This window comes from Bos grunniens, chromosome 6 (genome assembly GCF_055505025.1).
Source record: "Bos grunniens cultivar Pamir isolate PY7600 chromosome 6, Bosgru_T2T1.0, whole genome shotgun sequence".
Lineage (NCBI taxonomy): Eukaryota > Metazoa > Chordata > Mammalia > Artiodactyla > Bovidae > Bos > Bos grunniens.
Genome location: NC_141170.1, coordinates 4,585,751 through 4,609,328, shown reverse-complemented (window position 1 = coordinate 4,609,328; position 23,578 = coordinate 4,585,751). Strand labels below are relative to the sequence as shown.

Genomic DNA, 23,578 nt, shown 5'->3' with positions numbered 1-23,578 from the left:
GGGGTCAGAAAGATCCCCTGGAGAAGGAAATGGCAACCCACTCCAGTATTCTTGCCTGAGAAATCCCATGGACAGAGAAGCCTGGCAGGCTACAGTTCGTGGGATCACAAAAGAGTCACACATAACTTATCGACTAAGCAACAACAATAACTAAGACTAAACATATACCAAGCCTGTGACCTAGCAGATTTGATGCCTTGGTTAACGTTCAAGACATTTTGAGCAGATGTGTCCACGAAAAGATATATAGAAGAATATTCATAGCTGCTTTATGATAATTTCCCTAAAGGTAAAACAACATAAATGTTCATAGGTAAGAGAATAAATAAATAAAACAAATAAATTGTAGTATACTCCTTCAATGGTAGGTTAACCATATTGCTGTAACAGATTACCCCCAAAGCTAGCAGCTGAAAACAACAGATATTTATTATCTCACATAGTTTCAGCTCAGAACATTTAATTAGGCTGCAGTCAAGGTATCAGTTGGGTCTGAAGCCATCGTTGGGCTTGAATGGGGCCGGAGGATCCACTTACAAGATGGCTGAGTCCTGTGGTTATTGGAAGGAGGCTGGTTTTTGCTGGCTGTTGGTAAAAGACCTCAGTTTCTTGCTGTGTAGATTTCTTCACAGATGTCCACAAGAAGTAAGAGCGAGTGATTTAAGAGTGAGAGATAATGAGACAAGCTGGGGCCTGGGACCATTTGCTGCAGGGCTTGCACCGGGACAAATGGCCTCCTCCAGCAGCAAAGTATGAAGAAGCCATCTGTTGCTTTGTTTAGTTGCCAAGTCGTGTCCAGCGCTTTGTGACCCCATAGACTGCTGAACGCCAGGCTTTCAGTCCTTCACTTCCTCCCAGAGTTTGCTCAAATTCACGTCCATTGAGTCAGTGATAACCATCTCATCCTCTCCCACCCATTTCTCCCTTTCTATAAAGAACTAAAAATAACTGTGTACACGAGCAGCTGGCCCAAATGATGCACAACAAGATGCAAAAAAAAAGACTCAAAGCCCAACTCCCACTTTTGAAGAGCAAGGAGCAAACACGGGGTGTCAAGAGCAAAAGCAGGGCGTGTCCCAGCACACAGCACCACTGCAGGGGTGGGCAAACCACCTAGCCACCCCCGGCCCAACAGCCTTCTGAAGACCCTACTGTCTGATTGCAAGGCTCTGAGAGGCACACGAAGGACCTCTTTAAAACGTTGCTTTTCTGGCTGAACAGTACATTGAGTGGCCATCTTTTATTTTTCTGGTTTTTTTTTTTTTTTTTTTAAGATTTTACATCATTTGCCTCTCTGTTTTCTAAGTTTTCTCCATTCAGCACATGATTATTGAGCAACTGGAAAATGGGGGAAATTTTTTTAGAGGAAGATGATGTTTTCTTATTTAACAATAAATTGGGCAACAAAAGGGGAAGGTGTTTGATGAAGTACAATTACTTTTCGGTCAGGACAGAAAAAAATTTGAATATAGTTTGGGCCACTATGTCTATTTGGGCCACGATCCCTCTTTAGTGTGCACTGTGCCTCTGCATTGCACATTAACCAGATTCCCTCAGAAGACACAGGAGTGCCTGCTTGCAAAAAAAAAAAAAAAAAAAAGTAGTTTTTTCCTGTCACAAACAAGGTAACTCTTTAGGAAAAGACATTCTTTCTCAACACTGTGAGGGGTCAGGATGACCCACAACTTGCCTTGCACATGCAGATCTGGACTATGAAAACTGTAAATATGTTACTTTGGTGTATAATCCTTTGTCTCAAAACTAAATAATAGTGTTTTTTTCTCTTACTAGTGGAACAGTCCTCAGAGCGTTCTGAAAGACTGTCTCCCAGGTTATAATATAATCCTTGGGTTGGCTTGAATAAAATTTGCCATTTCTTTCTTTGGTTAACTATTGATTAAGAGGGATTTTATAGTCTCAACTCCCTTTTTTCCTGGAAGTACCCTTGAGGCAGGAAGTAGATGGTCCCCCTAGAGTACAGCAACTGGAGACTCATTCCATGTGGATCGAAACTCCAAGACAAGAGTAGCATGAGAAGGGATGAGACGGGAGAAGGCTGGGCCCTATCTAAACCACATAGTTCTCATTCCCAAAGTCAGGAGACCGCTTTAGCCACACACGTGCCGAAAGGCTCCTTGGAGGCCAAAAGGGAGTGATGCTAACTGAGGCTGTACCCATACGGCTCTTTGGTGGAATACATCTTGGCTAAGAGACGCGTGTGCACACATGGAAGGATCCTGAGATATACCAAATATGGACTGTGAACCAGGTAAGTCAAAATGACTGGCCAAAGGAAACCCAGAGGAAACGCCCCGTAAAAGTAATTCAAACTGCCGTGAGGTCTCAGCGACTCTGAGTCCACTCCTGTCTATCCACACATGCACTCTTTTTCATCCTCATAAATACTTGTTTCACTACTTCCCACCTTTGTGTGAATTCTTTGCAAAGCCGAAGGGCCAGGGCCCTTGTCACTGACAACTGGTCCAGTGGCCAGGATCTGGGCTCTCACCCAAGTCCTGACTCAAGACGTTGCAGGCTGAGGCCACCCAAGATCACCCTGAATGTGATTTTTAAATTCTGCTTATTTTGGCTTCCCTGATAGCTCAGCTGGTAAAGAATTCACCTGCAAAGCGGGAGACCTGGGTTTGATCCTTGGGTTGGGCAGATCCCCTCAAGAAGGGAAAGGCTACCAGCTCCAGTATTCTGGCCTGGAGAATTCCATGGACTGTGTCGTCCATGGGGTGGCAAAGCGGCGGACAGCGACTTTCACTTTTCTTTTGCCATTTGGAAATGCTGAGAATTTTCAAAGTCACCAAAATAGCAAGGTTTGGGACTTTCCTGGCAATCCAATGATTAGGATTCTGCCATTCCATTGCTGCTGCTGCTGCTGCTAAGTCACTTCAGTCGTGTCCGACTCTGTGTGACCCCATAGACGGCAGCCCACCAGGCTCCCCCATCCCTGGGATTCTCCAGGCAAGAACACTGGAGTGGGTTGCCAGTTCCTTCTCCAATGCATGAAAGTGAAAAGTGAAAGTGAAGTCGCTCAGTCGTGTCCGACTCTTCGCGACCCTATGGACTGCAGCCCACCAGGCTCCTCCGTCCATGGGATTTTCCAGGCAAGAGTACTGGAGTGGGGTGCCATCGCCTTCTCCACCATTCCATTGCAGGAGGCATCAATTAGACCCCTGTTCAGAGAACTAAAATCCCGCAAGTCTCACAGCCAAAAAAATAAGTCGAGGTTTAACAGACCTTCATTTTGCTTATCTGACTTCTCTTTCATTTTACTATAAACAGCCAGAAGAAGCTAGGTAAATGAGGGGGAAGACCGTCATGGTTCCTGGACGTGTTCTGTATCTTGACCTGGATGCAGGTTACATGGCTATATGGATATGGAAAAACTAGTCAGTGTGTACACTTAATAAGATGTACAAACTTTATTGTACTCCTGTTACACATTTTTTTAATGTGTTTATCTTTAAAGAGTTTTTTAATTTTTTAAAGTTTTCTAAAAAATTTTTTTAGATTTAAAAAATCTTTTTTAATTGGAGGCCAAAGGGGAGTGATGCTAACTGATGCTCTACCCATACGGCTCTTCGGTGGAGAGTCTTTTTTTTTTTTTTTAAGATTTCTGAGCCTGAGCACCTGCGCGCGGAGACCACAGTGCGCGTGCACACCCGTTCTACGGCTGGAAGCGGAGATGTGTGCGCATGCGCGGGCGAGGGGTTTGGGAGGGGGGTGTCCCCTAGAAAGGGCGGGTGTACGTGCGGGTACGTGCTCGCGCAGAGGCCGGAAGTAGTGCCGCGCGTGCGCAGGTGCAAGCGCGCGTAAAGCCCGGAAGTGGGGCTGTCTAGCCCGGCAGTTGCGGGCTATGGAGGATTTCCCGCCGAGTTGCGGGCCGGTTGCTGAGGAGCCGGCCGAGGAGGCCGAGGCCCAGGTGGCGGCCTGGAGCGGGGACAGCGGCAATGTGTCGCAGAGCCACAGCAGCGCCTCGGGGCCGTGGGAGGACGAGGGCCCGGAGTCGGGCGCGCCGAGCCGGGACCCGCCGCTGCTGCGCCGCGCCGCCGCGGGCTACGCCTCCTGCCTGCTGCCCGGCGCGGGGGCGCGGCCCGAGATCGAGGCGCTGGACGCGAGCTTGGAGGACCTGCTCACCAGGGTGGACGAGTTTGTGGGCATGCTGGACATGCTGCGCGGCGACTCCTCGCACGTAGTCGGCGAGGGCGTGCCTCTCATTTACGCCAAAGCCACCGAGATGCGGCGAGTCTACAGCAAGATCGACCGGCTGGAGGCCTTCGTGGGCATGGTCAGCGCCGGTGTGGCCAGGCTGGAGGAGCAGGTCGCCAGGGCGGAGGCCGAGCTGGGGACGTTCCCCAGTACGTTCAGGAAATTGCTGCACACGATTAACGTGCCCTCCTTTTTCCACAAGGCGCCCTCCAGCAGGTCCCAGCTGACCGGCTACGAACCCCCCGTCGTCTTTCGGACGGAAGACCACTTTCCCTGTTGCAGCGAAAGACCTCAGGTCTGAGTCTGCTGGACAGCGCTGCAAGAGGACAGGTCTGAAATTATCTCGACTATTAATCAGATCAGTTGAAATTCCTGCTACTGGACACCTCTGATGTTGGAGTATGGAATTGTAAAGTTTGTTTTTTGCACACTTGATTGCTCACTCTCCTCATTTCACGTGGAATGTATGGTTTTCTATGTCTTCCAGTTCAAACTTGAAACACGAAAGGTGCTTGGTGGGGGAATCCCGGAAGCAAAATGTATGAACTTCCTGCACACTGTGGCAGAACTGTTATTTTTAGGCATTTTACAGCTCAACTAACAGTATTATTACCTTTTCAACATTTGTATATTTGCAATACTCTTAGGAAAACTACTGAGCCCTTAAATCCTTGTTAATTGGAGCCTAACAACTTATTGACCAGAGATGTATTCATACGTCTTTTGTTACCCAAACTATTGCCTGGAGACAGTTCGATATTCTCTTATAGAACAAATCAACGGCCACAGCTGTTAATTTCTGCAAACGTCTCCCAATCAGTAAAGTGCTGATAGTGATTCAGATTTCTATAGCATACTTTAGGGTAGATGGTAAATTATTTTAAATTATATTAAACTTTCCATATGATGGATTGTAAACCAAAGGAAATTATACAATTTTTGAGAAAATGTTTTTATTGCAACTCATTCTGAAGTATTTGAAAGTATAACTCCAGTCTTAATTTGTCCGTAGCTAACACATCTATATATGATTACCAACGTTTGGTTGTAATTTAAAAATTAATAAAAAGTTTAAATTTTATTGGAAAAGCTTTCTGTCTGAAAAGGACTTTACATGTTTGCTTTTTGTTTGTTCGAAAGTAGACATGTTGTGTATGTAATTTTAGGAGTGGGATAAAGTTCACGGCTTTAGATATTTCTCCTCAAAATGAATATTTAAATCATTTGTGTGATGATACGACTGGTATTAGGACTTTGTTCTTTCACCCTGAGGACCTGGAATCTTGAACATCCCTTGAAGGCACAGTAGACTAATCTGTTTTATAAGGTGGTCCTCCTAGTGTGTTGTTCAGCCTCTAACTTGTGTGCGACTCCTTTTGCGACCCCATGGACCCGGCTGCCAGGCCCCTCTGTCCATGGGATTTCCCTGGCAGGAATCCTGGAGTGGGTTGCCTTTTCCTTCTCTAGGGACTCTCCCTGCCCAGGGATCTAACCTGTGTCTCCTGCATTGGCAGGCGGGTTCTTTACCACTGAGCCACCTGGGAACCCCAGTCCTCCTAGGTAATAACAGTCCTCAAATAAGCGTACACCTTGGTTGCTTTTGTGTCATTTATCATAGATGTTTAAGGTTTGTAAAGTAGATATCTTCTCACTTAGCTGTGTATTGGGAGAAACTGACTGTGTAATCTTTAACCGTAGCTTTCATGGACCTTCTCTGTCACATATTTACATTTTTTATTCAGGTGGTTCACTAATTACAAACTAAGAACTCCTGGATTTAGAAGTGGAAAAGAACAAGTAACCAACATAGTAATTGGTGACTTGGGTACCTGCCGTAAGTAATTAGTACAGGCTTCCCAGGCAGCGGCGTGGTAAAGAACTCACCTGCCTGTGCGGGAGATGTTAGGAAATACGGGTTCAATCCCTGGTTCTGAGGAAAATGGCACCCACTCCAGTATTCTTGCCTGGAGAATCCCGTGGACAGAGGAGCCTGGCGGGCTCCAGTCCATGGGGTCACACAGAGTTGGACGTGCCCGAAGCAACTTGGCACCGCACATGTGGCATATCCACTGAATATGAAAATAGCTTCCTTACATGTCTATTACTAAAATATTTTTTGTTTGTGGTTAATATTTAAAAAGTAGTAAGACAAATTATGACAAATTATAATAATACTGTGTCTCTTTGGCCGCGCCGCACAGGTTCAGGACCCTAGTCCCTGACCAGGGATTGAAGGTAATAATACTGTGTCTCTTTGGCCGCGCCGCACAGGTTCAGGACCCTAGTCCCTGACCAGGGATTGAAGGTAAGCCCTCCACAGTGGAAAGGGTGGTACCCTAACCCCTGGGCCACGAGGAATTCTCAAAAAGTCCTGGTTTGGGAGATAATTTACATCATTATCTGTGCGCCTTATCCCTAAAGGGTTCTGAAATCCTCTTAGTCATTTGCTGTTTCTGACGTTTCTGCACAAGATCAGTGCAGGGCCTCGTTTGGAATGGCGACTTGAAGCTGGTTTGCACAGTGCAAGACAGCTGTTAGAGCAGGGTTACTTTTGTGTCTTCACAATGGAGGCTGGGGAGCCAGACACCCTGCCCTCTTGGGCACTGTCGCCTTCAAACCTCCTGGTTCCCTCCTCTCCCCACTCCCGTCCCCTGGACCATCTGGAGAGTTAAGAGGGCCCTCCTGAATCTTAGGATTCTGATCTTTCTCCCTCTTCCTAAGTCAGTAACAAGTTGGGAGGGAGGCCCCACTGTCACGCCTGGGTGACCCCTGCAGACCATGTCTGCTGCTGGGGTCTAGAGCTCCCTTACTTTCTAGAAGAATAATCAGGGTTTGGGATGGGGTCTAATAAAGGATGAGGGGAGCACCCCACCAGTCACCCTGGAGTCAATTAACTTGTTCATTCCCACACCTAAGAGCACAGGAACCATGTAGCACGTCGGGAGTACCTGGGACATCGTCTCATCCACCCCAGGACAGCCTCGGGCACCCAGGAGTCACCCTGGACACACTCATAAAATTGGGTGCTGATAATTCACACATAGCAAGTTCACACATGTGAAATGAGGCAGTAAGCACCTGTCGCTTATCCTCCAAGCTAGAACTTTCAGGAATATGAGCCTTGGCCCATGTCCTGGAGTCAGCATGGTGTGGAGCTGCTGACTGAGCTAGGACAGGGGGCCACAGAGTCCTTAAAGGGCCACTGAAAAGAATTACAAGCCACCTGGTCTCACAACTACTCACTCCATCCTTGTGCAAAAACAGCCATGGACAACATGTAAACAAACATGTAAGCAGTATATAATAAATACACAAAGTAAATAGATACATGAGTAAATAAAACTACTTATAAAAACGTATTTCTTGGGCTTGCCTGCTGGCTCAGTGGTAAAGAATCTGCCTAGCAGTTCAGGAGACACAGGTTCAATCCCAGATCCGGGAAGATCCCACATGCCTCGGAGCAGCTAAGCCCACGCCCCAGAACTATTGAGCCGGTCCAACTCCTGAGCTGTATTCTCCCAGTGCCCAGCACTCTCAGATACCTGTTGAATGAATGACTCAGATGACGGAAAGAACCAACAGCTAGATAAAGAGCAGCCCCTCCTTGAGGAATGGGAGGCAGGCAGATCCAGTAACTCAATCTCGTGTTTGCTGGGAAGTCAAAGTCAGTCACCACAGGAGGACTGAGGACCCCAAGGAAAACAAGACTTCCTCCCAGGAGCTCAACAGGCCAGTGGGAGAGAAGGTCAGATGCCAACCTGGACCAACCCGCCTCACATACTGAACTTGTTATATCCGTACAAGCAATCCTATGGGATCCAAGAAGACCATGTTCTTAACTGTGCCTCAGAGATAGAGGTACAGAACTTTAGGTCTATCTTTCCAAAGAGACTTCTTTTACACATCAAAAAATTAAAAATTATTTGTTTTTTTAAAAAGCATTTTCCAAAGTGACCTAGATCCCAGTAATAAACAAGGAAATGCATTTCTTTTAGAATGAGAGATTTTTCTTTATGATTTTCATCCTCAAAGGGGAGGGATCAGTCTGTGGTCACATGAGACCCTGGGATGGGAGGAGGGAAGTAACCAGGTACTGTTGCCCGAGTGGTGCAGTGGTAAAGAATCTGCCTGCCAATGCAAGGAGACCAGTCCAGTCAATCCTGAAAGAAACCAACCCTGAACTGGAAGGACTGATGCTGAAGCTGAAGCTCCAATACTTTGGCCACCTGATGCGAAGAGCTGACTCGTTGGGAAAGACCCTGATCCTGGGAAAGATGGAAGGCAGGAGGAGAAGGGGATGACGGAGGAAGAGATGGTTGGATGGCATCACCGACTCAATGGACATGAGTTTGAGCAAGCTCTGGGAGATGATGAAGGACAGGGAAGCCTGGTGTGCTGCAGTCCATGGGGTCACAAAGATTCAGACACGACTGAGGCACTGAACAACAATGCAGGAGATGCAAAAGACACAGGTTCGATCCCTGGGTCAAGAAGATCCCCTGGAGTGGGAAATGGCAACCTACTCCAGTATTCTTGCCTGGAGTAGCCCATGGACCGAGGAGGCTCTCAGGCTACAGTCCCTGTCGTCCACCTGTTGCCGTGGTAACTGTGGGAGTGCCCTAAGCGGCAGGAACAGTTTCTGTCCAGCAGGGGGCGCTGTGGGAGCAAGACCAGCCTTCAGAAAATAAACACGCCAGCATCTGGCAGTCAGAGCCGCCAACTGCTATCCAACCCCGGGGCTCACGATGTGAGGACCACAGCTGTGCTCCAAGGCAGAGCTTGTTTGTTGTCCTCTCTCCTCTTCTCTCTGTGGGAAGGAAGCTTGTTTATTTATGTGCTTGTCTTTTCTTTCTTTTTTTTTTTTTGAAAGAAAAACTTTTAATTTAGTAGAAATTCTTTTTTTTTTATATAGTTTATCTCTGTCTTTATTTATTTTTTTTTTTTTATTTTTTACCATGAGGTACTTTAGTTATTTTCAGTATTCATCCCACTTGCATAATATCTAAGACAGAACTATGTCATACCATATTCTTTTTTTTTTTTCTGAAAAATTTCACAATATAATGTTGATAGTTTACCATGAAGAAATTAAGAAAAGAGAATAGTTTCTAATGTTTATCCATGTATTGACTGTTCGTAGTGCTCTTTACTCCTTCCTGTATTTCCCAGTTTTGATATTATCATCATTCATAAAGGACTTTATCATTTTTTATAGCTCGTGCATGCTTCCTTAGCTTTCATTTCTCTGAAGGTGTTTTCACTCCCATTTCAAAAGATACTTTCAATGAATATCTATTACAGAATTGACAGCTTTAATTTTTCAGCACTTTATTTATTTTTTATTTGATAAATTTAATGCCTTTTATTGCCATACCTCATTTTACTGTGCTTTGCTTTAGTGAGCTTTATAGATACATGTTTTTGTTTTTTTTTTTCCTTGTTAATTTTCTGTTTAGTTGATCTATCCATAAGTGTGAGTGGGGTATTAAAGTCTCCCACTATTATTGTGTTATTGTTAATTTCTCCTTTCATACTTGTTAGGATTTGTCTTACATACTGCGGTGCTCCCATGTTGGGTGGATATATATTTATAATTGTTATATCTTCTTCTTGGATTGATCCTTTGATCATTATGTAGTGACCTTCTTTGTCTCTTTTCACAGCCTTTGTTTTAAAGTCTAATTTATCTGATACGAGTATTGTGACTCCTGCTTTCTTTTGGTCCCAATTTGCATGGAAAATCTTTTTCCAGCCCTTCACTTTCAGTCTGTATGTGTCCCCTGTTTTGAGGTGGGTCTCTTGTAGACAACATATGTAAGAGTCTTGTTTTTGTATCCATTCAGCCAGTCTTTGTCTTTTGGTTGGGGCATTCAACCCATTTACGTTTAAGGTAATTACTAATAAGTATGATCCCGTTGCCATTTACTTTATTGTTTTGGGTTCGAGTTTATACACCATTTTTGTGTTTCCTGTCTAGAGAATATCCTTTAGTATTTGTTGGAGAGCTGGTTTGGTGCTGCAGAATTCTCTCAGCTTTTGCTTGTCTGAAAAGCTTTTGATTTCTCCTTCATACTTGAATGAGATCCTTGCTGGGTACAATAATCTGGGCTGTAGGTTATTTTCTTTCATCATTTTAAGTATGTCTTGCCATTCCCTCCTGGCTTGAAGAGTTTCTATTGAAAGATCAGCTGTTATCCTTATGGGAATCCCCTTGTGTGTTATTTGTTGTTTTTCCCTTGCTGCTTTTAATATTTGTTCTTTGTGTTTGATCTTTGTTAATTTGATTAATATGTGTCTTGGGGTGTTTCTCCTTGGGTTTATCCTGTTTGGGACTCTCTGGGTTTCTTGGACTTGGGTGATTATTTCCTTCCCCATTTTAGGGAAGTTTTCAACTATTATCTCCTCAAGTATTTTCTCATGGTCTTTCTTTTTGTCTTCTTCTTCTGGAACCCCTATGATTCGAATGTTGTAGCGTTTAATATTGTCCTGGAGGTCTCTGAGATTGTCCTCATTTCTTTTAATTCGTTTTTCTTTTATCCTCTCTGATTCATTTATTTCTACCATTCTATCTTCTAATTCACTAATCCTATCTTCTGCCTCTGTTATTCTACTATTTGTTGGCTCCAGAGTGTTTTTAATTTCATTTATTGCATTATTCATTATATATTGACTCTTTTTTATTTCTTCTAGGTCCTTGTTAAACCTTTCTTGCATCTTCTCAATCCTTGTCTCCAGGCTATTTATCTGTGATTCCATTTTAATTTCAAGATTTGGGATCAATTTCACTATCATTATTTGGAATTCTTTATCAGGTAGATTCCCTATCTCTTCCTCTTTTGTTTGGTTTGGTGGGCATTTATCCTGTTCCTTTATCTGCTGGGTATTCCTCTGTCTCTTCATCTTGTTTAAATTGCTGAGTTTGGGAGTCCTTTCTGTATTCTGGCAGTTTGTGGAGTTCTCTTTACTGTGGCGTTTCCTCGCTGTGTGTGGGTATGTAGAGGTGGCTTGTCAAGGTTTCCTGGTTAGGGAAGCTTGTGTCGGTGTTCTGGTGGGTGGAGCTGTATTTCTTCTCTTTGTTCAGTCGCGCTATGGGGAGGGAGGGAGGGATGCTGCAAACAAATGACACTGGCGTGCGCTCGCAGTGCCTCAGCCACACTGGGTCTGCCCCCGCTCACGGCGCGTGTAGCCTCCCTGCCCACACTGCTCAGGCTCTAGGTTGTTCCGCCGGGAACAATCCGAGGCTGGCCCTGGGTTGCATGCACCTCCCAGGTCCGAGCCGCTCAGGTTCAGGCACTCAGGTAGTCCTCAGAGGCGCAGACTCAGTTGGGGCTGCGTTTTGTGCTCTTCCCAGGTCTGAGCAGCTCAGGTGATAAGGTGTTTGGCGAGCGCCAATGCTGCGACTTATCACCTCCCCGCCACTTGGTTATCTGGGTGTAAAACCGGCGCATCTTCTCAGGCAGATGTTGACCGTCCAGACCCCCAATAAGTTTTAGTTAGCAAAGAAGCCAGTTTTATAGATAATGTCTCTCTGGGGCTGCGATTGCCCCCTTCCGGCTCTGGCTGCCTGTCACCGGAGGGGGAAGGTTTGCAGCCGGCTACCTCTGTTTAGTCCTTTGTTCCGTGCGCGGGCTGGCGGTGTCTTAGGTTAGGGCTGGCTTTTCGCATGGTAGATATCCCACAGTCTGGTTTGCTAGCCCAAATTATTTCGCTCAGATAGCGCTCAGGGTATTCGGGCCAGATTCTTACTCTCAGTGATGCAGCCTGTGCCACGCCTCCCTGCCCAGCCCCCACTTGCTAATGGCGGATGCAGGCGTCTGCGCTGCTTCTCCGCTGGAGGAGTTACCGTAGGGCTCGCAATCTGCGAGTTTTAATTGTTTATTTATTTTTTCTCCCTGTTATGTTGTCCTCTGTGCTTCCAAAGCTCGGCATGGATTCGGCAGTGAGAAGGTTTCCTGGTGTTTGGAAACTTCTCTCTTTTTAAGACTCCCTTCCCGGGACGGAACTCCGTCCCTCCCTCTTTTGTCTCTTTTATTGTCTTTAATATTTTTTCCTACCTCCTTTCGAGGAGTTGGGTTGCTTTTCTGGGTGCCTGATGTCCTCTGCCGGCATTCAGAAGTTGTTTTGTGGAATTTACTCGACGTTTAAATGCTCTTTTGATGAATTTGTGGGGGAGAAAGTGTTTTCCCCGTCCTACTCCTCCGCCATCTTGGCGCCTTCCCTGTCTTTTCTTTCTTTAACTTTCAAAAAAAAAGGAAATTTTATTTCTTTTGCTGCGCTGGGTCTCAGTCACGGCACACTGGATCTTCAAGCTGCCTTGTGGCATGTGGGGATCTTCTTTGTGTGTTTTTTGTCTCCCCTACTAGGACACGGAGAGTGGTCTGTGTCCATTTGGTGCAGCCCCAGATCCGTGGCACCTGGCACAGTGCTGAGCACATCTAAGTCGTAAATGTAAGTATTAACATTTTTTAACCAAATTTTTAGTACAATCATTGTTTTTGTTCCCCCCCCAAAAAAAAATAAAGAGTGGTAAAATGCACATAACAACAACAACAAAAAAAACGCACAAAAATGCACATGACATAAACTGACCGCCGTACCTGTTTTTCAGTGTGCGGTTCAGTGGCATCGAGTCCATTCACATTGCTGTGCAGCCATCAGCACCATGCATGCCCACAGCTCTTCTGGCAAAACCGAAACTCTGCCCACATGAAACAACTCCCCACTCCCTCCCTCCCAGCCCCTGGTGACCACCATTACCGTTTCTGTCTCCTTGAGTTTGACAGTTCTGAGGACTTCATACAAGTACATCCATGCACGCTGGTGCTCAGTCATATCTGACTATTTGCGACCCCACGAACTGTAGCCCACCAGGCTCCTCTGTCCATGGGACTTTCCAGGCAAGAATTCTGGAGTGGGTTGCCATTTCCTTCTCCAGCGGATCTTCCAGACCCAGAGATGGAAACCGCGTCTCTTGTGTTAGCAACCAGCCTCTTTCCCACTGAGCCACCTGGGAAGCCTCATGCGAGCACAGTCACATAGTATCTGTCTTTCTGTGACTGTCGCTGGAGAAGGGAATCGCAGCCCTCTCCAGTATCTTTGCCAGGAGAAATCCACGGACAGAGGAGCCTGGTGGGCTCCATGGGGTCGCAAAGAGTCAGACACGACTGAGCGACTAACGCTTTCACTTACGTCACTGAGCGTAATGTCTTCAAGTTTCCTCCCTGTCATAGTGTGTGTCAGGGTCCCTTCCTTTTTAATAAAGGCGGAATCATATTTCCTTGTATGGATAAGCCACACTTTGTTTATCCATCCATCTGGGGGTTTTGTTTGTTTGTTTTTCGGCAGTGCCACGTGGCTTTTGCGATCTTAGTTCCCCAACCAGGGATCGAACCTAGATCCACGACAGTGAAAGCATCTGGTCCTAACCACTGGACTGGCAGGGAATTCCCAATATCCATCCATCTGGTGATGGGCCCTTAGGCTGCTTCCAGCTTTTGGCATTTATGAATAACACTGCTATGAACGTGAGGGCTTGAGACCCAGTTGTCAGTTCAGAGGTGTATATACTCAAAAGAGTTCTTGGGCTTCCCTGGTGGCTCAGGTGGGAAAGAATCACCTGCAGTGTGGGAGACCTGGGTTTGATCCCTGGGTTGGGAAGATCCCCTGGAGAAGGGAAAGGCTACCCACTCCAGTATTCTGGCCTGGAGAATCTCATGGACTGTCGCAAACAGTTGGACATGACTGAGCGACTTTCACTTTCCACTTTCTTATTCTCCAAAGTGGAACTCCTGGATCATGTGGTGGCTCCATTTTCAGTCTTTTTTGAGGACCCTCCATACTGTTGCCCACGCAGTTGCATCATTGGCATCCCCACCAGCAGTGCATGAGGGTCCCAGTTCCTTCACATCCTCACCAACACTTGCTATTTTCAGAGTTTTTTGACAATGGCCACCCTGATGGTGACCATTCAGAAAACTAAGATCATGGCATCTGGTCCCATCACTTCATGGCAGATAGATGGGGAAACAGTGGAAACAGTGTCAGACTTTATCTTTTGGGGCTCCAAAATCACTGCAGGTGGTGATTGCAGCCATGCAATTAAAAGATGCTTTCTCCTTGGAAGGAAAGTTATGACCAACCTAGATAGCATATTAAAAAGCAGAGACATTACTTTGCCAACAAAGATCCATCTAGTCGAGGCTCTGGTTTTTCCAGTGGTCATGTATGGATGTGAGATTTGGACTATGAAGAAAGCTGAGTGCCAAAGAATTGATGCTTTTGAACTGTGGTGTTGGAGAAGACTCTTGAGAGTCCCTTGGACTGCAAGGAGATCCAACCAGTCCATCCTAAAGGAAATCTGTCCTGAATGTTCATTGGAAGGACTGATGTTGAAGCTGAAACTCCAATACTTTGGCCACCTGATGGAAGAGCTGACTCATTTGAAAAGACCCTGATGCTGGGAAAGATTGATGGCAGGAGGAGAAGGGGATGACAGAGAATGAGATGGTTGGATGGCATCACCGACTCGATGGACATGGGTTTGGGTGGACTCTGAGAGTTCATGATGGACAGGGAGGCCTGGCATGCTGTGGTTCATGGGGTCACAAAGAGTCAGACACGACTGAGCGACTGAACTGAACCCTGACGGCGTGAGGCGGTGAGGAGGTAGAGGTTTTTCAGGGTTGATGATGATGGTGATGATGGGGAAAACGCCAACAGGAGTACCAACAGCCGTAGCTGGCACTCCAGCCCCCTCTCTTCCAGTCCACTCTCCCCACCACCACCCAGCAGGAGGAGTCATTTATCTGGGTGCTGAGTGCAAGACATGGGCACCTCTGGTTCGTTTCTCAGTCGGGTGGAGTTACTGAATTACAACCATTCTGACCAGAGTGAGACAAGATCTCCTTGTGGGTTTGACTTGCATTTCGCTGTGATTGGTGATGTTGAGCGTCTTTTTATGTGCCTATTGGCCATCTATGCTTCAGACAGTTCAGTCGCTCAGTCGCGTCCAACTCTTTGTGACCCCATGGACTGAAGCACGCCAGGCCTCCCTGTCCATCACCAGGACACCAGTCAGTGATGCCATCCAACCATCTCATCCTCTGTCATCCCCCCTTCTCCTTCCTCCTTCAATCTTTCCCAGCATCAGGGTCTTTTCATATTGAGTCAGTTCTTTGAATCAGGTGGCCAAAGTATTGGAGTTTCAGCATCAGTCCTTCCAATGAATATTCAGGACTGATTTCCTTTAGATGGACTGGCTGGATCTCCTTGCAGTCCAAGGGACTCTCAAGAGTCTTCTCCAACACCACAGTTCAAAAGCATCAATTCTTTGGCACTCAGCTTTCTTTATAGTCCAAATCTCACATCCATACATGACCACTGCAAAAACCATAGCCTCGACTAGGCAGACCTTTGTTGGCAATGTAATGTCTCTGCTTTTTAATATGCTGTCTAGGTTGGTCATAACTTTCCTTCCAAGGAGTAAGCATCTTTTAATTTCATGGCTGCAGTCACCATCTGCAGTGATTTTGGAGCCCCCAAAAATAAAGTCAGCCACTGTTTCCCCATCTATTTGCCATGAAGTGATGGGACCGGATGCCATGATCTTCATTTTCTGAACGTTGAGCTTTAGGCCAACTTTTTCACTGTCCTCTTTCACTTTCACAAGAGACTCTTTAGTTCTTCCCTTTCTGCCATAAGGGTGGTGTCATCTGCATATCTGAGGTTATTGAGATTTCTCCCGGAAAAATTCCAGCTTGTGCTTCCTCCAGCCCAGAGTTTCACATGATGTACTTTGCATGTAAGTTACAAGTTACTTAGTTATAAGTGAATTTATAACTTATATAACATATAAGTTATAAGTTACTTATAAGTTACATCTATGCTTACTTTGGATTGAATTTGCTCTTCTTTTTCTAGAAGCTTAGATGATTGATTTTAGAATAGTGTCTTCCAGTAGACGCACTTTAGGTTTCCTTGTACGAACTGCTTTCATTAAATCCCACAAATTCTGATAAGTTGTCGTTTCACTCTCCTTTAGTTCAAAATGTTTTAATATTCTCCTGAGAGTTCTTGACTATTTAGAAGAGTGTTGTTTAATCTCCAAGTCTCTTGGGGTTTTCCGCCTATCTTTCCATTATTGCTTTCTTTTTTAATTCCACTGAGGTCTGAGAGTATTCATTGTATAATCTATATTCTTTTTTTTTTTATTAAAAACTTTTTTTTTTCCTGCCTGTACCATGAGACTTGCCAGATCTTGGTTCCCTGACCAGGGATTGAACCTATGCCTGCTGCATTGGAAGTGTGAAGTTTAACCCCCAGACCACCAGGGAGGTCCTGATCTGTTTTGTTTTAAATTTAAGGTGTGTTTTGTGGCTTGTTTTAGATATGATCTATCTTGGCGAATATTCCATGTGAGTTTGAGAAGAATGTATATTCTGTTGTTGGACGAAGTCATGTTAATGTTTTTACTTTGAAGTAGTTTTAGACTTGCAGAGAAGTTGCAGAAATATAATTCAGAGAACTCACATGTGCCCTTCACCCAGCTCCCCATGACGGCATCTTACAAAACTGTGAGGCAATGGCAAGATCTAGAAACTGACACTGGCTTGAAACTGCCAACAAAACCACAGAATTTATTTGGATTTCTCCCACTTCTCCATACACTGGATTTTTCTCTTTGTATATACTTCTGTGAATTCCGTTGCACACAGATTTGTGTAACCACCTGCCCAATCAGGATACAGAGCTGCTCCACCATTCTAAAAAAGTCCCTTATGCTATTTCCTCTGATCATCCACCTCCCCATCCCAGCCCCTGGAAACCACTGATCTGCTCTTCACAGTTTTATATACATATATATACATATATATATATATCTTTAGTTGCTAAGTCGTGTCCGACTTTTGAGACCCCGTGGACTGTAGCCTGTGAGGCTTCTCTGTCCATGGGATTCTCTAGGCAAGAATGCTGGAGTGGGTTGCCGTTTCCTTCTCCAATACATATATATAATTTTGTTTTAATGCTGAGAGTCTTATGTAAATGGAATCACAGCATGTCATCTTTTGAGAGTGGCATTGTCCGCACAGCACAAGCCCCTGAGCTCCATCTAGGCTGAGTCCAGGACTCATTCCTTTTGGTCTTTTGCTGTCTCTGTTCCAGCCTCAGGACGAGGCCTTGACCCCTTTCCTCTCCCCCAGGTTCCAGGCTCCATGCAAGCTGGATGCTCTGCTCCAGGCAGCAGGACCCTGAGCTCCCAGGGACACTGGGCAGTGATTCCCCTCGACCTGTCTCCACATTCCACAGCCAGCATAGACTCTATCAGGTGAGGACCCAGAGTTGACCCCCATGGACCCCCACATTTCAGATGGGGAGCAGAAGCACAGAGAAGATGTCATTCTTTAATAATCTGCTTTGTGTATTTATGGTTGTGTTGCGTCTTTGCTGCTGTTGGCGGGCCCTCTCTAGTTGCAGCCAGCAGGCCCGCTCTTCACCGCGGTGCACGGGGTCTTCATCGCAGCGGCTTCTCTTGCTGCGGAGGACAGGCTCCGGGCGCTCAGGCTTCAGTGGTTGTGGTGCACGGGCTTAGCTGCTCCGTAGCATGTGGTATCTTCCCAGACAGGGATCGAACCCGTGTCCCCCTGCATTGGCAGGCAGATCCGTATCCACTGTGCCACCAGGGAAGTCCCTGTCATTTGCTTTCAATCTGGCTGTGAGCAGAGGCACCCTGCACGCTGGAAACCCAGCCCCGCCACATCCCACTCACCATGCGGGATGCTCTGTTTCCATCCCCCGGATAGGCCAGGATGAAAGACCTCTGGCCAGAGGTGTCATCCACCCTGAGACCTGAGCCAGGAGAGCGAGGCAGCCAGACCCTATCAGGAGCAGAGCAGCTGTGGCACCCAGTGCCTCGGTGAGATGGGGATTCCACTTCCTGGCTGTTCCTCCTGACTCTGGCTGGATAAACCTGACCCGGGGACAGTGGAGCTCACCCAGGACCATTGCACAGAGAGAGGACAGAAAGCCACGTTCTTTCAAGCAGAGATGCTTGCACAGCTTGCACACGTGTGCATGTACGTGTGTGCATGTTGAGACACAGTCCACTGCTTCCCAACGTAAAGAGGAGTGTGGGGGCTTCCGGAGACCTCAGCTATGGAGGGTGAGAGGCTGAATCTCTGCAAGACAGGGAACGGCAAACAAAGGGTGGTCGTGAAGAGGCGGAGTGACCGGTGCAAGGGCCAGGCTTGTTCAGTTGGTAAATCGTGTCCGACTCTTTGCGACCCCATAGACTGCAGCACACCAGGGTTCCCTGTCCTGCACTGTCTCCCGAAGTTTGCTCAAATTCATGTCCATCAGTGATGCTATCTAACCATCTCATTCTCTGCCACCCTCTTCTCCTTTTGCCTTCAATCTTTCCTGGCATCAGGGTCTTTTCCAGTGAGTCAGAAGGATTCACTGGAAGGACTGATGCTCAAGTTCTAATACTTTGGCCACCTGATGGGAAGAGCTGGCTCATTGGAAAATGGCCAGAGTATGTGGGTTCGAATCCCAGCTCCACCACTGTGCAGCTGTCTTGCCATGGGAAACAGTTTCCCCATCAATAGAAGGTCTATGATCACACTCATAAAGGATCACGTGAGGATTCCGTGAGATAATTTAATTTCAGAAGGGCAGGATCCACATTTCCCAGAAGGAAACAGGGCGTGGACCTGGCCTTGGTCACACCCAACTTTGTCGGGCTCCGTTGCCAGTGCTCTTTCTTTCTCTATCTCGGTGTTCCCATCGTACTTTATACATTTTCATGTTTCCTCCCAGTCTTAGAATCAGTTTGTTCAGTTCAGTCACTCAGTCCTGTCCAACTCTTTGTGACCGCATGAACCGCAGCATGCCAGGCCTCCCTGTCCATCACGAACTCCTAGAGTCCACCCAAACCCATGTCCATCGAGTCAGTGATGCCATACAACCATCTCATCCTCTGTCGTCCCCTTCTCCTCCCGCCCTCAATCTTTCCCAGCATCAGGGTCTTTTCAAATGAGTCAGCTCTTCCCATCAGGTGGCCAAAGTATTGGAGTTTCAGCTTCAACATCAGTCCTTCCAATGAACATTCAGGACAGATTTCCTTTAGGATGGACTGGTTGGATCTCCTTGCAGTCCAAGGGACTCTCAAGAGTCTTCTCCAACACCACAGTTCAAAAGCATCAATTCTTTGGCGCTCAGCTTTCTTCACAGTCCAACTCTCACATCCATACATGACCACAGGAAAAACCAGAGCCTTCACTAGATGGACCTTTGTTGGCAAAGTAATGTCTCTGCTTTTTAATATACTATCTAGGTTGGTCATAACTTTCCTTCCAAGGAGTAAGCGTCTTTTAATTGCATGGCTGCAATTACCATCTGCATGATTTTGGAGCCCAGAAAAATATAGTCAGCCACTGTTTCCACTGTTTCCCCATCTATTTGCCATGAAGTGATGGGACTGGATGCCATGATCTTCGTTTTCTGAATGTTGAGCTTTAAGCCAACTTTTTCACTCTCCTCTTTTACTTTCATCAAGAGGCTTTTTAGTTCCTCTTCACTTTCTGCCATAAGGGTGGTGTCATCTGCATATCTGAGGTTATTGATATTTCTCCCGGCAATCTTGATTCCAGCTTGTGCTTCCTCCAGCCCAGTGTTTCTCATGATATACTCTGCATATAAGTTAAATAAGCCGGGTGACAATATACAGCCTTGACGGACTCCTTTTCCTATTTGGAACCAGTCTGTTGTTCCATGTCCAGTTCTAACTCTTGCTTCCTGACCTGTATACAGGTTTCTCAAGAGGCTGGTCAGGTGGGCTGGTATTCCCATCTCTTTCAGAATTTTCCACAGTTTATTGTGATCCACACAGTCAAAGGCTTTGCCATAGTCAATAAAGCAGAAATAGATGTTTTTCTGGAACTCTCTTGCTTTTTCCATGATCCAGCAGATGTTGGCAATTTGATCTCTGGTTCCTCTGCCTTTTCTAAAACCAGCTTGAACATCTGGAAGTTCACAGTTCATGTATTGCTGAAGCCTGGCTTGGAGAATTTTGAGCATTACTTTACTAGCGTGTGAGATGAGTGCAATTGTGCGGTAGTTTGAGCCTTCTTTGGCATTGCCTTTCTTTGGGATTGGAATGAAAACTGACCTTTTCCAGTCTTATGGCCACTGCTGAGTTTTCCAAATTTGCTGGCATATTGAGTGCAGCACTTTCACAGCATCATCTTTTAGGATTTGAAATAGCTCAACTGGAATTCCATCACCTCCAGTAGCTTTGTTCATAGTGATGCTTCCTAAGGCCCACTTGACTTCCCATTCCAGGATGTCTGGCTCTAGGTGAGCAATCACACCATCATGATTATCTGGGTCATGAAGATCTGTTTTGTACAGTTCTTCTGTGTATTCTTGCCACCTCTTCTTAATATCTTCTGTTTCTCTTAGGTCCCTACCATTTCTATCCTTTATTGAGCCCATCCTTGCATGAAATGTTCCCTTGGTATCTCTAATTATCATAGAACAGTTCTATGAAGACCTACAAGACCTTCTAGAACTAACACCCAAAAAAGATGTCCTTTTCATTATAGGGGACTGGAATGCATAAGTAGGAAGTCAAGAAATACCTGTAGTAACAGGCAAATTTGGCCTTGGAGTACAGAATGAATCAGGGCAAAGGCTAATAGAGTTCTGCCAAGAGAACACACTGGTCATAGCAAACATCCTCTTCCAACAACACAAAAGAAGACTCTACACATGGACATCACTGATTCTGGTCAACACCAAAATCAGACTGATTACATTCTTTGCAGCCAAAGATGGAAAAGCGCTATACAGTCAGCAAAAACAAGACCAGGAGCTGACTGTGGCTCAAATCATGAACTCGTTGTTGCCAAATTCAGTCTTAGAATCAGCTGGGGTTAAAAAAAAAAAAAATACTCACTGCTTGATGAAAATACCTGTGTAGAACCTGGCCAACTCTTTTCCGACTCTCCAGCCTTTCAGATGACTGAGACCCAGAGAAGCCAAGGAAACTGCCTAAAGCCTCACAGCCCGTAAGTGGTGGAAAATGGAAGTTGGACCCAGGCTGGCTGGCTCCAGCATCTGAGCCCTTGGCCACACCCCTGGATGGCCTCATTTATACATGAAATTCTTGATTCATTCACCTAACACTGTTTTGAGTTAATAATAACATGTTGGGTACCGGTCTGGACAGGGAGGATACAAAGGTGAATAAGACCCAGTCCCTGAGCTCAAGGTACAGCAGGGGGCGGAGACTGCTAAAGAGTCATCTAGTGGTCATGAGAAAAAACCTTGACCTTCTGCATGAGGTCCAGGATTGGAGTGGGCAGTCAGGGATGACTCCCTGGAGGAGGTGATGACTGAGCTGAGCCTTGCAGGATGAGTTGAAGTTTGCCGGAGAGAGATTTGAGGGGAAGGGCACTCCTGGCAGAAGGAACAGCATGCGCAAACACACAGACGGAGAGCATAAAATAAAGTGGGGTCATCACTGTGCAATTAACTTATGGAAAATTCAGCTTGGCAAACAATTTTTACATTTTTTTAAAAAGAAAAAAAAATTGGCTAAGCATGAGATGGGACCAAGGAACCCACAGGGCTGGGCTGTTGGTCTGACTCCCACATGCCTGCAGAGCTTGGGCCTCTGCTGACCGTGGACTTAATTGGTGGGAACCTCTGAGGGCTGACAGTTCGAGTCTGTGGTGGGGGGTGGGGCAGGGACTGGGTGCGGCCTCCCAAGACATTTCAAAGACTGTAGCCTTTACCCTGGGACCACGGGAGTCATTGATGGTTTCTCCCTGGTGGCTCAGATGGTGAAGAATCTGCCTGCAATGCAGGAGACCTGGGTTCCATCCGTGGGTCAGGAAGATCCCCTGGAGAAGGAAATGGCAACCCACTCCAGTATTCTTGCCTGAGAAATCCCAGGGATGGAGGAGCCTGGAGGACTACAGTCTGTGAAGTTGCAAAGAGTGGGACGTGACTGAGCGACTAACACTTTCACTTTCACCAAATGTTAAGAGTGGACTTTAACCCTGTGGCCATTTGGCCGGCCACTCAGCAGGCAGCTGTTCCGGTCTGCACCACACTGCCCCCTAGTGGAGATCTCCAAGGGTGTCACTGATGGGAGCTGGGGTCACTAGTTGGACCAAGCCTGATGACATAAATGTGCGTTGACCTCACTCTGTGCAGAGGCAGCCAAGATTCAAGAGTCTTCCTACTCGTCCAGGAAGGGCAGGGCCAGCCCCCCGCCATCCACACAGGTTCTCAGGCCTCGGCTGAGGGACATTCGCCGTCACTAGAGGGCGATGTCCTGCCGCTGAACCGGCATCCTCAGAGCAGAGGGCCTTCAGCAGGTTCCCTGGGCCGCAGTTCCCTTTTCTGGAAGCTGCAGCGGAACTACGTGGGCTTGTCGTTCGGTCACTCAGTCCTGTCCGACTCTGCGACCCAGCCTGGACTGCAGCACACCAGGCTTCCCTGTCCGCACTGTCTCCAGAAGTTTGTTCAAACTCATGTCCATTGAGTCGGTGATGCCATCCAACCATCTCATCCTCTGCCCTCCCCTCCTCCTCCTGCCTTCAGTCCTTCCCAGCATCAGGGTCTTTCCCAGTATGTGGACTCAACAGAGTAACAAAAACATCCAGAGAACCTGCTGGGGGGCCCTGTGTCTTCCTAAAGGACCCTCCCTACACAGCTCCCACCAAGCGGCGGGGAGCCCCCTCCCCTGGGAGCACCCTTCCACCTGCCTCCATCTTTGGGGTGCTCACTCTGGGGGAAGCTGGCCCACACTGAAGGCCTGCTTGGACAGGAATGGAGCCCCCGCTAGACAGCCGGCACCGACCTCTCGACCTGATCAAACTTTCAGGGGACTCCAGCTCTGGCTGAGGCCCCAAAAGAGCCCAGACTCCCAGCTCATGAAATCTGTGAGCCTAACATGTGGCTGTAAGTTTCCGGGGTAATGCCCCCCCCCACCCTTGAGAGGGGAGCAGCTCGGGGGTGGTCACTCATCACAGTGACCAGAGCTGGGCAGGGGAAGTGCAAGGGCCGGGAGCCGGGGCAGAGTCTTCAGGAGCCTTGGAGGAGGGGAGAGGCCCTGCCCTGCCAGGAGGGCCCTCAGGGTGAGGATGCCACACAGCATCCCAGGAGCACAGCCAGGGAGGCTGGGCCTGCGTGAGTGGAGAGCACCTCGAACGCAAATGAGTCCAAAGTCAGGGGAGGCAGGAGGTGGGGGGTGAAAGGGCAGGCCCGGCGGCCGTGGGGTCTGTCCTCGGACAGCTCTGAACCTGTACGGGGGCAGGTGGATTTGACTGAAAAACTCTCTGAGGACGCG

The 23,578-nt window shown here is 47.0% G+C and overlaps 1 protein-coding gene and 2 long non-coding RNA genes across 3 annotated transcripts; all 3 read left to right on the top strand.

Annotated features, from left to right (window-relative positions):
* The first annotated feature begins 3,788 nt into the window (after positions 1 to 3,788).
* On the top strand, positions 3,789 to 5,312 carry BLOC1S4 (biogenesis of lysosomal organelles complex 1 subunit 4). The gene has a single exon (XM_086404697.1). It carries the CDS (start codon positions 3,869 to 3,871, stop codon positions 4,520 to 4,522), a length of 654 nt encoding a protein of 217 aa, XP_086260823.1. The 5' UTR covers positions 3,789 to 3,868; the 3' UTR covers positions 4,523 to 5,312.
* A 1,106-nt stretch (positions 5,313 to 6,418) lies between these two features.
* Positions 6,419 to 9,435, top strand: LOC147370221 (uncharacterized). The gene is made up of 2 exons (XR_015165126.1): positions 6,419 to 6,526; positions 7,138 to 9,435. It is a non-coding gene; the product is annotated as an uncharacterized LOC147370221 (long non-coding RNA).
* A 3,147-nt stretch (positions 9,436 to 12,582) lies between these two features.
* LOC147370220 (uncharacterized) lies at positions 12,583 to 17,645 on the top strand. Its single transcript, XR_015165125.1, has 2 exons — positions 12,583 to 12,669; positions 17,421 to 17,645. It is a non-coding gene; the product is annotated as an uncharacterized LOC147370220 (long non-coding RNA).
* The last annotated feature ends 5,933 nt before the right edge of the window (positions 17,646 to 23,578 follow it).